The 14,839-nt window shown below is 38.4% G+C and overlaps 7 protein-coding genes across 7 annotated transcripts; 4 read left to right on the top strand and 3 right to left on the bottom strand.

Annotated features, from left to right (window-relative positions):
• Nucleotides 1–547, bottom strand: LOC133842749 (TATA-binding protein-associated factor 2N-like). Its single transcript, XM_062275960.1, has one exon. The coding sequence runs from the start codon at nt 463–465 to the stop codon at nt 133–135; it is 333 nt and encodes a 110-aa protein (XP_062131944.1). The 5' UTR covers nt 466–547; the 3' UTR covers nt 1–132.
• Nucleotides 548–983: 436 nt separating this feature from the next.
• On the bottom strand, nt 984–1,436 carry LOC133839965 (acanthoscurrin-2-like). The gene has a single exon (XM_062271621.1). It carries the CDS (start codon nt 1,434–1,436, stop codon nt 984–986), a length of 453 nt encoding a protein of 150 aa, XP_062127605.1.
• Nucleotides 1,437–3,445: 2,009 nt separating this feature from the next.
• On the top strand, nt 3,446–3,986 carry LOC133839964 (uncharacterized). The gene is made up of 2 exons (XM_062271620.1): nt 3,446–3,786; nt 3,845–3,986. The coding sequence occupies exons 1-2, from the start codon at nt 3,491–3,493 to the stop codon at nt 3,984–3,986; spliced, it is 438 nt and encodes a 145-aa protein (XP_062127604.1). The 5' UTR covers nt 3,446–3,490.
• Nucleotides 3,987–5,184: 1,198 nt separating this feature from the next.
• LOC133844068 (prisilkin-39) lies at nt 5,185–6,950 on the bottom strand. Its single transcript, XM_062277894.1, has one exon. The coding sequence runs from the start codon at nt 6,243–6,245 to the stop codon at nt 5,325–5,327; it is 921 nt and encodes a 306-aa protein (XP_062133878.1). The 5' UTR covers nt 6,246–6,950; the 3' UTR covers nt 5,185–5,324.
• Nucleotides 6,951–8,808: 1,858 nt separating this feature from the next.
• Nucleotides 8,809–9,346, top strand: LOC133845039 (uncharacterized). Its single transcript, XM_062279374.1, has one exon. It carries the CDS (start codon nt 8,839–8,841, stop codon nt 9,181–9,183), a length of 345 nt encoding a protein of 114 aa, XP_062135358.1. The 5' UTR covers nt 8,809–8,838; the 3' UTR covers nt 9,184–9,346.
• A 2,169-nt stretch (nt 9,347–11,515) lies between these two features.
• Nucleotides 11,516–12,106, top strand: LOC133842609 (uncharacterized). The gene has a single exon (XM_062275780.1). It carries the CDS (start codon nt 11,634–11,636, stop codon nt 11,976–11,978), a length of 345 nt encoding a protein of 114 aa, XP_062131764.1. The 5' UTR covers nt 11,516–11,633; the 3' UTR covers nt 11,979–12,106.
• A 744-nt stretch (nt 12,107–12,850) lies between these two features.
• On the top strand, nt 12,851–13,721 carry LOC133844084 (elastin). Its single transcript, XM_062277919.1, is given in 2 exon segments — nt 12,851–12,956; nt 12,958–13,721. Coding segments are annotated over 2 exon segments (705 nt in total). The 5' UTR covers nt 12,851–12,917; the 3' UTR covers nt 13,624–13,721.
• The last annotated feature ends 1,118 nt before the right edge of the window (nt 13,722–14,839 follow it).

The following is a 14,839-nucleotide window of genomic DNA, read 5'->3' as shown; positions in this document are numbered from 1 at the left end:
TACTAATTATTCACTTTTTGAAAACATTTATGTACATATATCATTATATCCACTTTTCTGATTTTTTTTTCAGTAACACATTGTTTTAGCTGGATTAATAAACGTTTAACAAATGTTTAGAGTGCGCGCGGCTCATCGGCCATATTTTCCGTAACCACCTCGGCCATATCCACCATATCCACCACGCCCATAGCCTCCACGACCGTATCCACCATAGCCTCCTCGTCCATATCCACCATATCCTCCGTAGCCACCTCGACCATATCCACCACCACAACAATAACCGCCGCCGCCGCCAAAACCGCGTGCCTCTCGAGTGCCCTCATTGGCATGAGCTTCTCCCTGATCGGCAAGATTTAGCAAAGTGTTCACTTTTTCATCCTGGACATTTTCTTCATTCACAGGAAGTGAATAACTGTATGCCACACTGAGCGCGACGATAAGTAATAGAAGTGATAAACGCATCTTCCAACAGCTTCCGAAATTTCCGGTTATAAATTCCTTTAGTTTCAACTTAGTTTGCTTTAAAGCCAAACGTGACCGAACTACTGAGACTAAGCATTGTAATGCAGTCGCCTTTTATAAAAAATTCAGGGAAATTAATTGAAAAACTTCTCATTCAATGACGGCAACGATTAGCTAATTAATCGTGGGACGATGCCTCTCAATCTTTAAAGTCCCCTCTGAATAACAACAGAGCGATTAATCTTCTATAAGGGTACCGACATTGTTCCTCTATGATGCAAATAAGGCATGAATGAACAAAACCTATTCTATATCATAATATGGAGACGCTTAACTACATAAGTGTAATTTCACTAACGTCACTGAATTGTTATTCTGGATTGAATGTTAAAGGAAACAGCATCAAAATACACGACTGTTAAGTTTGACTTTTAATACACAAAGCAAATTCATTCAAATGAGAAATAGCGGTTCTCGATTATCATTATATTTTACTGCAGCAAACACACTCTGAACATTTAGCGGCCATAGGCACCAACTCCAGCATTCAATCCAAGTCCAAGACCTCCAAATCCAGCACCGATACCAGCGCCTAGTCCAGCACCTTGATTACCGTAGCCTGGGTTGCCATAGCCTGCAGCTCCTTGGCCTCCGACACCAGCACCAATATTTGCGCCAAGTCCACCAACGTTAAGACCAACACCTGCACCTAATCCAGCACCTTGGTTGCCATATCCTCTACCCTCACCGCCTCCGACTCCAGCACCAATATTTGCACCGACTCCACCAAGACCAAGTCCGATTCCAGCACCTAGTCCAGCACCTTGACCACCATATCCTCCATCGCTTGCGCCGATTCCAGCACCAATATTTGCTCCGATTCCAGGATTTGTTTTGCCATAAGTAGTTAGTGCAGCATAGCTGAAGGCAAAGCAGAGCATGCCAATGAAGGTTGAGATAAACAGACGCATCTTTCAAATGTTTTCTTTTGCAACTGATGCTCTTCCATAGAACACACGCGTCTTTTATTCCAAAATCTAAACATATTTTGTATTCAAAATTCTTCAGAAATATTTTTTTTGAAATTTTATTAGCAAGCGCCAAACATTTTAGACACTAACAAAATTTAGAGGGTTGCATCAAAAAATGTTGTTGGTACAAAAATTGTATAGAACTGAGTAAAATCATATTCACAATGTTCTCAACAAGACTGACAGCTTATCCGTCTTCTAATAATTATAGTTCATTATGCAAATGAATACTTAAAGAAAGCTATATATATATATATATCTTTTACTGCAATACAATCAATATACAAATTGCTAAGATTGCATTCATCAGCTGCAATAGAAATTTTGAAATTAATAAAAAGTTTAAGTGACAATTAAACTTAACTTATAAATCCACCCTCGAGCTGCACTTTAATTGAAATTTCACGTTCATACCGCTATATCACATCTTGATTTTTTAACTATTTATTCAGAATAGCTACAAATTAAAAAATCCTGTTAATTATACCCGGAAACTGTTTGATGATGAGGGTATGCTAAATTGGAGATTTCAATTCGAAAAAACGAAATTTGCAACGCGTATTTTTTAAATTTATTAGTGTAGATATAGCTAAGTCGAGTGGTTGAGCAAAAAGCTAAATTCATTAATATCAATTTTTGTTTTTTGATATGCAAGAGTTTTATAGCCTAATTTTATGAATATGTTAATATTGCAAGTCGTACTGGAAAAAACGTGTATAATGCTGTTAAATAACATGCGTAGTCAAAATCTTTTATAAATTTAAAAGTTATTAAGAATTTTATAAATATATTGTAGTATAAAATAATTGAAAATTACATTGCTTGTAACTGAATCACATCAATAGTGTGATTCCCTCTTCTAGCGTAGCTAATTAAGAATAACAAAGATGAGTAAAGTCGAGAAACAATCGAAATATTGGCCTAGTCACTAATTGTTAAATGAACTTGTGAAATCGCAGTCTAATGACTTGTGAACTTCTCACTATGCACTTCACAAGTACTATATAGTCATTAAAGCCCTTGACCTGACGTTTATAGATCAACACATTTCATTGTTTATTTATTATTTCATACATTATTTTTATTATTATACAACTACCACCAATAGCGATAGCCCCAAGGACGATAGTAGCTATAGTAATAACGGGGCCAATAAGGTCCTGCCCAGATACCACCCCACAGGAATCGTGCCCTTCGTGCTCCCTCTCCATAATGCTGGCTACCCAAATCCGACAACTCTGTTAAACTTGCCATGGCATCAGTATTGGCCACCGTCTCTTGAACTCCTTGCTCCTGAGGCAACAACTGTTGATCCATACCAACTGGCAATCCATAGACCAAGTTAAATATTGCCAAGGAGAGTAAGATAGCTATCTTCATGCTGACGAAGATTCAGAATTTAACTGTCTACCATTTGGCTACCAACTGCTACTTTTATGTGTTCGTACCGAGCTTTAGATCTTGCACTTTGGGACTCTAATTAGAGAAGTATTGACACCCCTTCAGTTTTTCATTTGCTTTTGAGCCACTTCAATGACATTGAATGCTTTGGTGTCTGAATATTTACCTTTGCTCTCCAAAGTGAAGTGCAAAATAGTGAGTGGTTGCCTAGAATTGTAGAGTTGACAAACAAAAAAATCCCTTAAAAGTAAATAATTTGCAATTATATCCTATAAAGTGTTTAATTAACACAAACGTGCTACAATTTTTAAAGAAAACAAAGTCATACTTTTAGGCTGAATAAATACTCAATTTTAAACCATTTTAATAAGAAAGAAAACAACTGAAAACATTTATTTTATATTATTCTAACAAATGATTATAATTATAACTATTAATAATTTCTTCGATGAAATCCTTAAAATACATATATTCCCGATAATTTGGAGACCTTCCTAAATTTGGTCACACTAAAATGCTGTTAACGTTGACTGTTGCTAGGTATTATATGGAATACAAAGTAGCCCAAATAACGACCAAACAAATCTATAAGAATGCATGTGGTTGAGTTTTTAAGGCGCACCGACCGTCGCAATCGAAATTCTCAAATTGATTGCAAGGTGCAGCAGAAGCTTGGAGAATGTCGACACGACTTGCAGAATCGACGACGTCAACTGGCACTTCAATTGCAGTGTGAGGAACAAATGCTGGACGTGAAGTTGGCGGAGCTGCTACAAGCGCAGGAAGATGCGGCGAAGAACGAACGAATTGAATGGATACAAATGGCTCTGATGAAGAACGAAGAATCTGATCAGCTATTGATCAAGCAGAAGAAAGAGCAACGCGAAATGTGAGTCTATATAATCTCTAATTATTGCATATATTAAAATGATTTGCTTATCTTGTAGTGAGTGCTCAGAGGAACATCGTCATATGGAAACCAGAGAGCTACTCATCAACACAAAGCAGGCACAGCTTTATCAAATTGAGGAGGGCAGAGAACGGCGACGGAGAGCAGCCTACAACAATAAACAGTGGCAGTTGCAATAGAATACGTATATAAATTTCAATTGTAATAGATACATTTAAACTTCATCTATAATTTTTATTTAACAGCAAGTCGAATAAATTACTTTTTACGCTACCCTCGAGCTCCAGTAAATTAACGATTATAAATCTTTGCCGCTTGTGAATTCAAAATTTGCATTCATTAATATCTCAACCAGTTTGTACAATAGCATTGTTGTTCTTATTTGGAATACAGAAGCATAAAAATATTCCAAAGACTTAATTATATCATTTTCGATGCTTTATAAGAAGCTTATTAAAGTCACATAGAGAAAATTTGAAATAATGAAATGTTTAGCATTTAAAAAAGTTGCGATTAAATTTAACTACTTTTTTTCACCTAAAATTTTATTCTTGTTATATAATTTTTTTAAGCTGACGTTAAAGCTACAAATTATGAATTTCTAAAAAAGAATGACGAAGTTTTTATTTATTAATTTAATTCATTATTTCAAAATAATTTCCTTTGTTATTAGCTCTTTGCAAGTGTGACAGACTATCACGAGGGTCACATGAAGAGTTTGTGCTTAGAATATTGTTAAATCCCCAGATTTTTATAAAGTGATTTATATAATTAAAATAGCTGCTAATTAAAAATTCCCGAGCAGTGTGAGCACCAAAAATATATTTAACTGATAATTATAGAGGCTAACGAGTTGATGCCGTCAATGAAATTATTATTGTTTTATTGTGGTTATATTTAATGAAATAATTTTTCATATTTTATGAACGATAAAATAACATATAAACTCAAAAGTTGTTATTTAAAATAACCTGTCTTTATAGCAAAGTTTTTTTTTTCTAGTTACTAACTCCTATTTTTTAAGATGAAAGGCACAAAATGCACTAAAAAAAGTTTAGTTTCTAAACTCAAGAACATTCGTCTTTAAAATTGTGTTCTTAAAATAAGACTACTCTAAGAACAAATTCTTAAAACTATGTACATTAGGCTGATAAATTACAAATTCTTAAAATAACACCAAAAGCACTTTATCCCTACAAATTTTTTATTTTTCTTTGAGTGTTTTCATTCATAGTTCAGTTATAAAGTTTTAAAAGAAATGTGACGACATACTTTTAGGCTGACCAAATACACTATTCATCTATGAATATACTACGTTTCTATAAAAAAGGGAACTAAGTTAAAAGAAGTAAAAATCATACTTTATTGCGAGGGAAATATTATATTTAGATTGTTTAAAATTAGTTTAACAATGCTTAAACTATAAATACTTTGTTATTCCTATGACTAACTAATAACACTCGTCTCGTCAGCAATAAGCGAAGTTTTGGCATACGATTTGTCATTGTTTTATAATACTAGCCGAGCAAACCCAACAAACTACTCAAGGCTTGTGGATTGACGCCAGCTCCAGCTCCAGTAGCAGCAGCTCCTGCACCACCGTTGGCCACCAAAGGACGCAGGCTGCTGCCAAGTGCCTGACCCAAAAGTCCAGCGAGCTGAGCCGCCTGAGCTGTGCTGAGTTGTGAGCCTGCTCCGGCAGCTGCGGCAGGTGCAACAGCAGTAGTCTGTGAGGCACTGGCTGCGGGCACTGCACTCGCCAAGTTGTTGTAGTTGCCATAGTTTGGTCTCGATCCATAATAGTTTTGTGGATATTGCACTGGTCGCTGGTAGTTGTAATAGTTATAAGCAGGCCTGTAATACCCATAGCCGGGGTAGCCAAAGAAGCCTTGAGCAAGACCCGGATAGCCTAAGCCTAGGGCTGGATATCCATAGCTATAGCCTGGTCTATAACCGTAGACGTTTCCGTAGCCATTGCCATAACCATTGCTCGGATAGCCGCCTGCTCCTCCGCCACCATAAAACTGATCCGACTGTGTGCCACTTCCACCTCCAGTTCCACTACCAGCAACGCTGCCTCCTCCAACGGGTGCAATGGGCACATCGAATAAGGGCCCAGCTGTGCCGAAGAGCAGCGGCGAGAGTAATCCCAAAGTGCGACCCTGTGGACGATCTGACTGCTTTGCTTTGCTTCGCTGACCGGCGACGAGTGCGAACAACACACAGAGCAGACTTAAGCGTGCCGGCAAATACATTCCGAAAGATACAGATACTGAGATACAGATACTAAACTCGCAACTGGCAACTGACAAATCGTAACTAAAGTTGCAGCTCGCGGTTAAAAACAGTTTTATAAGCAAACTCAAGAGCAGCCAGCCACACCGTGACCAGCCCAAAGCATCTGTTCTTCGGCAAATTTCCAAATATGTGTTTTGCATGTTTCGGAAACTTGCAGACCTTCAATGTTGTCGCATCATTTCGTCTTCAGCGAACGGAAACACGCTAGAAACGCGTTGAAACGCTCAAAAGTCGCTTTGAAAACGCGTCGAAATCGCGTGAAATCGTCATGGACTGGTTCTGGTTCCATGCTTTCACAGATCACCAACAGAAAAAAAAACAAACGTTTTGCAGACGCCTCTGTTAACCGTTGTTGAACGACATTGACCTTGCTCAACGTTTCGGCTAATATTGACCAAATGGGCGCAAATCGGTTTCACACCGTTAACGCTTTTGTTTACTTCCGCGGGTTTTTTTCTTCTTCATCTCAGTTTCTAGTTTTGGTGATTTTTTTTATGGAAATTGTTTACTTTACGGGCAATTCAGCTTTTAGTTGGCAACAATAAAAATTCAATACTGAAATTAATTACGAGTTTGCATTCAACAAATTACAAATTCAGAGTATAATTAAATGTTAATAAATAATTATGGCTTTGTTTCATCGTTTCAATATCGCAATTAAGTTTCGATACTTTTGGGCTCGATTGGCACGTGTCGAGAACAACATCTGTTCAGTTGCCACGCCTATATTGGATTCGGGAATCAATAAAAGCAATTATAAAGTTGATCCTAATTGAAAACAGTTTTGCAGATGTGGAAATCTTTCTTCTTAATTCAATTAGGTTTGGCGAGACGTCTGCATATCGACTCGCAAATTGGACTTGTTGTCAACCGACTCAGACTTCTAATATACTATAGTTATATTACAAATATATTCGTGAGACTGTCAGAATAAATTTGAATTAGTATTTGCATATTTTCGTAATCATGTGATTCTCCAATTATTTATATTATTCAACACTTAGTGTAATTCACTTGGGATCATTCAATAGTTTTCAACCGGTTTTCCCCATTCATTTAGCTTACGATTTGTTTACAACCAACTTTCCGTTGTGTCAATAAAAACGTCACTTCAAGTAGATAATTGAAAAATGATACTACACTCAGAGAAAAAATATGTTAAGCCGACAATGATCAAGATAAAAAATGGATCGATTTACTTTATATTTTTTGAATATTCTAACCAGCTTTTGTAAGTCGATTGACAAAATTGATCACCTCTGTGTAATGAAAGCACTCTGAAATGAGCTCAAAGTAAATGTGTTTACTTGGCTTAAGTACTTTTATTAAACAAACTGAAGGTCGACTATGCAATGCCATATCTTTATTTCAGCTTTAACACAGCCAAAAAGTATGCAAATTATTTGAAGTGAACTCTCCAAAAAAATCAAAAAGAACCATTCACTATTTAAGAATGATAAAATAAATAAAATAAATAAATTCCAGTTAATTCTAATTAAATCTACACATTTAAAAGTACAACAAAGCAAATATCTCTGTCTTGCATATACAGTGTATTTAAAGTAATCTCATTTCCATTAAATGTAAAAGTCATCTCATATAAAGTAATCTCATTTCCATTAAACAAGACAGCCAAAGTGCTTTCGATTAATTAAATTTCACAATATGAAAACATATATAACACTCATTTGAATTAGTTTAAATATTGATGGTTTTATAGGTGATATGTGCCAGAACCCGTTGCTGTTTATCACGATGAAAACAATATGGAAACTGCGCAATATTTCGCGCACATCGGAGAGGTCAGTGATCACAACACCTTAACAAGTTCCAATAATTTTCGATTGCCTCTTAATGTGCAAAAAAAAAACAATGTTTAAATTGCTGACGCGCGAAAGCAATAACAAAAAATGTAACTCTAAAATACACTCCTCCGAAATACCCTATAAAACTTATAAATGGGATTATGAATTGAAACAAAAATATGGTTAAAAATTCTTTTAAAAACTTATTACTTCGGCAGTTGCACAAAACTCATCTCTTAATAAGTAGTGCAACTGAGTATGAAAAACTCTTTTATTTCCTTCAAAAACTATTTATTTCATCGAAAGAAATTCATTTCAAACCTTCTCTAATTTTGTAGAAGTATGTTTTACAGCTTCGACTTGTAAGCAATATAATTTTCAGCAATTTTAGCTTCTTATAATCACCCCTTTCATAAGTATTATCAGAACAGAGTATCAGAGTGAGTCCCCCAATTGGGAGCCAAAGGGGCTTGTTTGCAATACATGTGAGAAGTTTTTAATTTGCATCGTTTTGTTTTGTTTTTTTCACTGAGTCTTTCAATAGGTGAACAACAATCATCTTTTATAGGTCTTCGACACAAGTCCATTTTGACAAATGTGTGCTAAAAGTGAGCGTGCTGAAGCTGGAAGACTAGACGTATTCTCAGAGGGCGACAAACGTAAGAGAGCGAGAGGTCTTACCAAATTATCTGGTTGAGTGCCTAAGGGGTCGGGGATTTTCAATGGATGCTACTTACAAGTTCTGATGAAATCATCAAAAAGAAATAATGATAGCTAGGCACTATTAATGAGTTGATTCAAAGGAAGAAATTACAAGTTCTGGCCTCGAAAGGGGATCCCCAATGCGATGCGTCGCATCAATGAGCACCAACTATAAAAGATGTGAGCATTTGATTAACTGCACATAGAATCAATTGACTAGTTAAAGATGAAACAATTTGTGGTGTTAGCGCTGATCAGCAGTCTCCTCCTGGCCTATGTCTGTGCCCATCCCTTGGAACCCGAACAGACTCAACAGCAGCTGACTCTGGAGGATGTGGATGCACAGCCAATCGATGATGGCGCTGGCAAGCGTGTAGCTCGCTTCTTTGGCGGTGGACGCGGTGGCTACTGCTGCGGTGGAGGAGGTCGTCGCGGTGGCTTCGGTCGTGGCGGTGGCTATGGAGGACGTGGTGGCGGTGGCGGTGGCGGCGGCTTTGGCGGCAGTGCATCAGCCTCGGCTTCGGCATCGGCCAGTTCCAGCTTTGGCGGTGGCTTTGGTTACGGCAAATAACCACAACGCTTTGATTTAAAAATAGATGCAATTAGACGAAAAGAAACTAAAATAAATTCATAAACGTGAAACCAAAAATAAACAAAGGTAAACATGCTTTGGGGGCAGGTACCGCAAAGTTTCTACGCATTCGTTGACCGATTGGCATAACGTATACGTTATATTTCTTCTGTTTTTTTCTTTCTTTCTTTTTGTGCTGTTGACACCTCTGCCAACAGGTTTTCTCTCACAGCCACAACAATGAAACAGTCTTATTTTTATCACCTGCAAACAATTTGATGCTACCCAACAAAATTCATGGCATATCCAATAAGAGCTAATGTATTCAACAAAAAAAAAATTCCATTAAATTTATGAAATTTACAACCGCAGTTCGTCAAACGAAACATGGCATAACATATGCTATGCAAAATGTTGAGAGGGGCCTGTGCCATAAGAGATACAAAATTGTGATAGTCTAAATATGAAAACAACATACGATATTTATGGGCTTGTTATTCACAACGACAAGAACAGCTATTAATAGCCATAGCCATAGACATTGAAAACATTTCAGCAAAAAACATTGATTAATCGTCTGGCGATTAGTCACAATGTTTTCGGGATAACCAGACTCATCAATTAGACGGGCAAATGACTTGCTTCTGCCGCTTCTCACGATATTTGGGTTTTTTTGAAAGGACTTTGTAAGATAAATAAGCTAAATTTCATTAAAATAAAAGCAATTTCATTTAAATAATTAAATATAAAACACGACTTTCATCATCATTAAATCGAGATAAACGTTTCATTAAGAGACCTGTGGAGACTTGATTATTAATTAAATGTTCCGGTGTACGCCCATTGGAACTAGAAATTCTAATTTGAGCTTAGTTTAATAATTAGAATAAAAATAAAAGAAAAAAGTTCAATTTCATTAAAATAAAAGCAATTTAATTTCAATGATTTATCACTGATTTATCATCATCGTCAAAATAAACCTGTAGAAAATTGTATTATTAATTAAAGGTTCCGGTGTACGCCCATTGAAACTAGAAATTGTAAGTTGAGCTTAAGTTGATAATTATAATATAAATAATAATACAAGTAAGAAAGCTACAGTGGAGTGAGCTCGACTGTGAGCTACCCGCTACCCATTTTCAATAAAATTTGATTATACAAATACTAAAAATATAACAATAAAATACCGAAATTTATATTTGGTATATTCATATAGTACTTCGTTCTAAATATTTTCAAATAAAATATATACTTGTAATCTTAACTACTATACTTATTATTCTATGTACCAAAAACTGAAAGTGTAGGTTGTTATTCTATTTCTCGCGATTTGCGAGGGCTGAAGCGGGCGTAGCAAACGGACAGACAGACTGACGGACTATATCGTCTCGGCTGTTGATGCTGATCAAGATTATATATACTTTAGGGGTTTGCAAATGACTCCTTCTGCCTTTTACATACATTTCCTGTAGGCACAAAATTATAATACCCTTCTTCTCCGGGTATAACAAGATTAATATAATTATTTGAGGTAGAATTCCGTTGATTTTTGAGCATTCAAAACACATATATATATATATAAAAAAGTGTACCTGTTGGCACCTAGCACCGTCTGAACCGCAAATCTAATTTGTGGGCGTGTTCCGCGAAACTTTGCTCCTGTTTGAATGAAAATACAGATGTTATTTATATAAGTTCATTTATCAAAAGCAAATATTTTGCACTGCAGTTAACAGGAAAATTACACGGAAACCTTAGACAATGTTGATGTTTTGGGAATGTGATTCATGTTGATCCCTAGTACTGTGACTTTATTAATTAACACCATTCGTGTTACATGAGAAATTGCGAGAATCACACGGAGATCAAATGATGTTTATATATAATGCAATTAACAACAATTAACTGCTAAGCTATTTTAAGCAAAAATAGTAAACTTTAAAAATATTGCCAAATATGGAACTAAAATAATGACGCAAATTGCAAAAATATATTGCAAATTGACTGTCACCAGGGTGAGGAGTTTCATGAATCATCATGGGTCGATGCAGATCCTACCGCAACAAAAAACCACAAATTAAAAAGCAACGTGTAGACGTCACAGCAGCACCCCCGAAACGCCCCCGAAATGCCCACCAAAATCGGGCATTGACGGAAATGTTTTGCCGCAGTAACGCAGGGTGCTAATCGGATTGGAAGATGTACAGCAAATTAAATTAGTGTTCAGGCTGGCTGGTTGGCTGGCTGGAAACTCTCGTCTGTCATAATAATTAGCGCATAGTGTGAAATATTTGAATTGCGAATTCATGTATAAAACAATCGATCAGCTAGTGGCTAAGGCACAGAACCATAAGGAACTCCGACAACAGCACATCATCAGCACCCGCACTGAAAAAGTGAAACTGAAAGTGAATCTTCAACTAAATCTTAAACAAGTGATAAGCCACAATATGAACTGCACACTCATCATCAACGTGATCCTGCTCACCATCTTCCTGAGTTCGCAACTCAGCGAATCGGCTCCAATCGACGGCAGCAATCCTTACCAGGCCATCAGCTCACCCATCGATATCAGTGGTCAGCCTGTGCGAGAGAAACGCTCACCCAACGACTACTTCATCTGTTATCCCAGCAGCGTTGTCTTTGGATATTACAACAACAAGGCAAATGCTTTGGAAACGCATCGTCGGTCGGATGACTTTAGTCGCCCTGCTGCCCCCTTCGATTCCTATCAAGCTGCAATAGATCGCGCCGACAGAGAACGCGCCGCCTACAAGGACAGCTTTGGCAAATAGTTGAACACGGATTTTACAGTACTTATTATAAGAACATAAGCTTAAGTCTAGCTGTACATGAAACAAAGACTTGAAATATTTATTTGTTGAACATATTTATTAAACTGATTTTAAAAAACAAAATTAAATTGCATTTTATTATGGTCAAGATAATTTTAGCCTTAGACCATTAATCAATATCAATCAGATATAATTTAGCATTGGCTGCGCAAATAAAATCATTAAAGTCAAAGTAATTCAGATGTTGCCAACAAAGGTCACTTCGAATTGATGATTGATTGCTTCTGTTGCCATCTGCGGTACAATCTCGAAATTAAGATCGCATTATAAACTTTATATGTACACTTTGAATGGTTTTATTACCCATGCTTAGATGGAATCGCACCTCAGCTGACTAAGTTTAAGTCGTGAATCATGAGAGCAAAATTAAAAATTTGCAGCATACTTTTAGGCGACCATTGAAATTTAGTTCGTTGCCTGAGTCTTTCGTTTTACAAAGCAATCAATAGAAGGCGTATGAAGAGCATTTCACTTCTCTGTTTCCAAGTCACAACAACAGCAACAAGAAACAGCCACGATTTTCTGTTCGAGATCTGCCGCCGCTGATGCGACGCAGCGATGAATGTCTTAGACAACACTTAGCACCTTATTTGCGGTTGGCATTAGGCAAAAAGTGCGAATTGTTTATAAAGAGATTACAAAACGTAGACAAGCAGCTCTGTTCGGCTTATTTTAGGTTCGCCTTTTTTTTTTTTTGGGCTACCATAAAAATGGGCAAAAAATCACTTTAACCCAAGACCGTTTTTACGAGCCAAAAAGAAAACCAAGCGCGTAATCTCTGCAATAGTGGCAAAAGAAAGTTTCCACCCCAGCAGCTGGCATAAAAAGCGCCTTCGACAAGCCGGAAGCAAACAGTTGCCAATCGATATCGTAACCAAAATGAAGTACGCCGTCAAGAAATCATTTCTGCTCATCTCCCCTGATGCTCGTGGGCAGCTGCCAAGCACAACCAGTGCAGGAGCAACATTCACGTCAACAACGTCAGCTGAAGAGCGCAACTGCTGCAGCGGAGGCGGATGTCAAGATGCTGGCAGCCAGCGCAGCAGCAGCCACCATGACACCGGCCACAACAGCCATGCAAATGCCAATAGCTGGACTGCCCATCAATCAGATGTCCATACAAATGGGCCGCTATGCTGGCTATCCGGGACTCATCTTTGGCGGCGGCTCTGCACCAGCTTCACCTTTCCTAGGCGTCGCTGGCATCGCCAATAACTATCCCAGCGATCCCAGTCTTGGTCTCGGCTATGGCTTGGGAGGCGTCTATCCTGGTAATCCACAGGCCGCTGGTTTCATGTACGGCAATGCAATGTATCCAAATGCACAATTTGGCGCTGGCAACGTTGGCTTTGGAGCTCAACCCGGAGTGGATCACTTGGCCGCCTTGAACAACATTATCAACGCGGCCAACATGCAGGGATTAGGCGCTGCTGTGCCTCCTGCAGGACTTTACCCACAAGCTGGAGTTGCCGGTCTTGGCGGCGTTGCTGGACTTGGTGGTGTTCCTGGTTTCCTGGGCGGCATCAATGATGCTGCTAGCAGCAGCATCTTGGAGCGCATGCATCACTATACTCCCACTTTCTAAACGATTTCAATCAGAAGCTGATTCAATACTTAATTACAATTTATTTATTTTATTTATTTAGCTAAATACATATATTTCACGTGCATATCAACATCAAAGATTGTACTTCTTGCCACCCATTGTGGCCCATTGGAATAGCTGCCTCCGTTGTTGTTGCTGCTGTTGTAGTTGTTGTTGTTGTTGTGGCAACTGCGCTTGTTGCTGCCATTTGGCTAGCGGCGATGCTCGCTTGGTAGCCAATGTGTAGGCGCCTTTGCCCACAAATCGCGTGGGAACCGAACCCAATCGCATGTTGTAGCCCTGTGGCAGACGCAGACGTTGCTGTGGCTGTTGCTGTTGCTGTTGCTGCTGCGGCTGCTTTTGTGCCTCGACATTGGCCAACAGGAGGCAGAGCAGCAAGAGCAACAGCTGCAGTTTGTTGCACATCTTGGCGAGAACTTGGAACACTGTGTACTGTGGCCATGTCGAACAGATGCTGCCGCTTTTATGCAACTTTGCTGTGATGCTGTGCCAGTTTTGTGCAACAACTGCAACAACTTGCTACTTGCAGCAGAGTTAGGCCTGTATCTCTTCCCCATATGTGTCAATTGCAGTTACTCGGTCTCGGTCGAAAGTGGGCTAACTGGGACTTTGGATTACTTCGCAGGCTGCCCTCAACTTGCGGAGTTTCAATCTGCTGCTGCAAACTGGTTTCCAGCCAGCCAGCGCATAATTCACAGCAGCCACTGTCTGTCTCTGCACATGCTCGCTAATTGCCAAGTCGGAGTCGCAGTCGAAGTCGCAGTAGGAGTCACAGACAGAGTCACGAATGCCAGACGCGACAACAAAGTTAAAGCTAGAGTCGGTGTCAAGTGCAAGGCTAAGCGATGCATCGTGTGTGGAGTGTCGAAGAGTGTTGACACGACACTTTGAGGCAAAAGTACTGTGAATTGTCTGCAAAACAGTCTGCCAAATGCCAATTTGTTAGTCACTTTAGCCGATTGGCTCTTTCACTTTACCGTACTTAGAAAGTGAAATCTACCGACTGTCGCCGACACATGACACATGCTGTTTTAAAGGGAAAACTACATTGCTACCTGGTCCTGTTGAAGGGTTATGAATGATGGGTCAGGGAAATACCCAAAAGAAAATGCTCTGAAAAGGTTAAACACAAATATTGTATGTAATATATATTTTGTACATATTATATGTAGATCTTATCTATGTAATTGCATCA

The sequence above is a fragment of the Drosophila sulfurigaster genome, chromosome 3, assembly GCF_023558435.1.
Source record: "Drosophila sulfurigaster albostrigata strain 15112-1811.04 chromosome 3, ASM2355843v2, whole genome shotgun sequence".
Lineage (NCBI taxonomy): Eukaryota > Metazoa > Arthropoda > Insecta > Diptera > Drosophilidae > Drosophila > Drosophila sulfurigaster.
The sequence above is the reverse complement of the archived record's forward strand: the minus strand, read 5'-3'. Positions and strand labels throughout refer to the sequence as shown.

What these genes read in the sequence shown, in the direction of transcription:
- LOC133839965 (XM_062271621.1), bottom strand. Translation starts at nt 1,436, where the DNA reads ATGCGTCTGTTTATCTCAACCTTCATTGGCATGCTCTGCTTTGCCTTC.
- LOC133844068 (XM_062277894.1), bottom strand. Translation starts at nt 6,245, where the DNA reads ATGCAAAACACATATTTGGAAATTTGCCGAAGAACAGATGCTTTGGGC.
- LOC133842749 (XM_062275960.1), bottom strand. Translation starts at nt 465, where the DNA reads ATGCGTTTATCACTTCTATTACTTATCGTCGCGCTCAGTGTGGCATAC.
- LOC133842609 (XM_062275780.1), top strand. Translation starts at nt 11,634, where the DNA reads ATGAACTGCACACTCATCATCAACGTGATCCTGCTCACCATCTTCCTG.
- LOC133839964 (XM_062271620.1), top strand. Translation starts at nt 3,491, where the DNA reads ATGCATGTGGTTGAGTTTTTAAGGCGCACCGACCGTCGCAATCGAAAT. An exon ending in AAGAAAGAGCAACGCGAAAT is followed by an intron (nt 3,787 to 3,844) that starts GTGAGTCTATAT and finishes CTTATCTTGTAG; the next exon opens with TGAGTGCTCAGAGGAACATC.
- LOC133845039 (XM_062279374.1), top strand. Translation starts at nt 8,839, where the DNA reads ATGAAACAATTTGTGGTGTTAGCGCTGATCAGCAGTCTCCTCCTGGCC.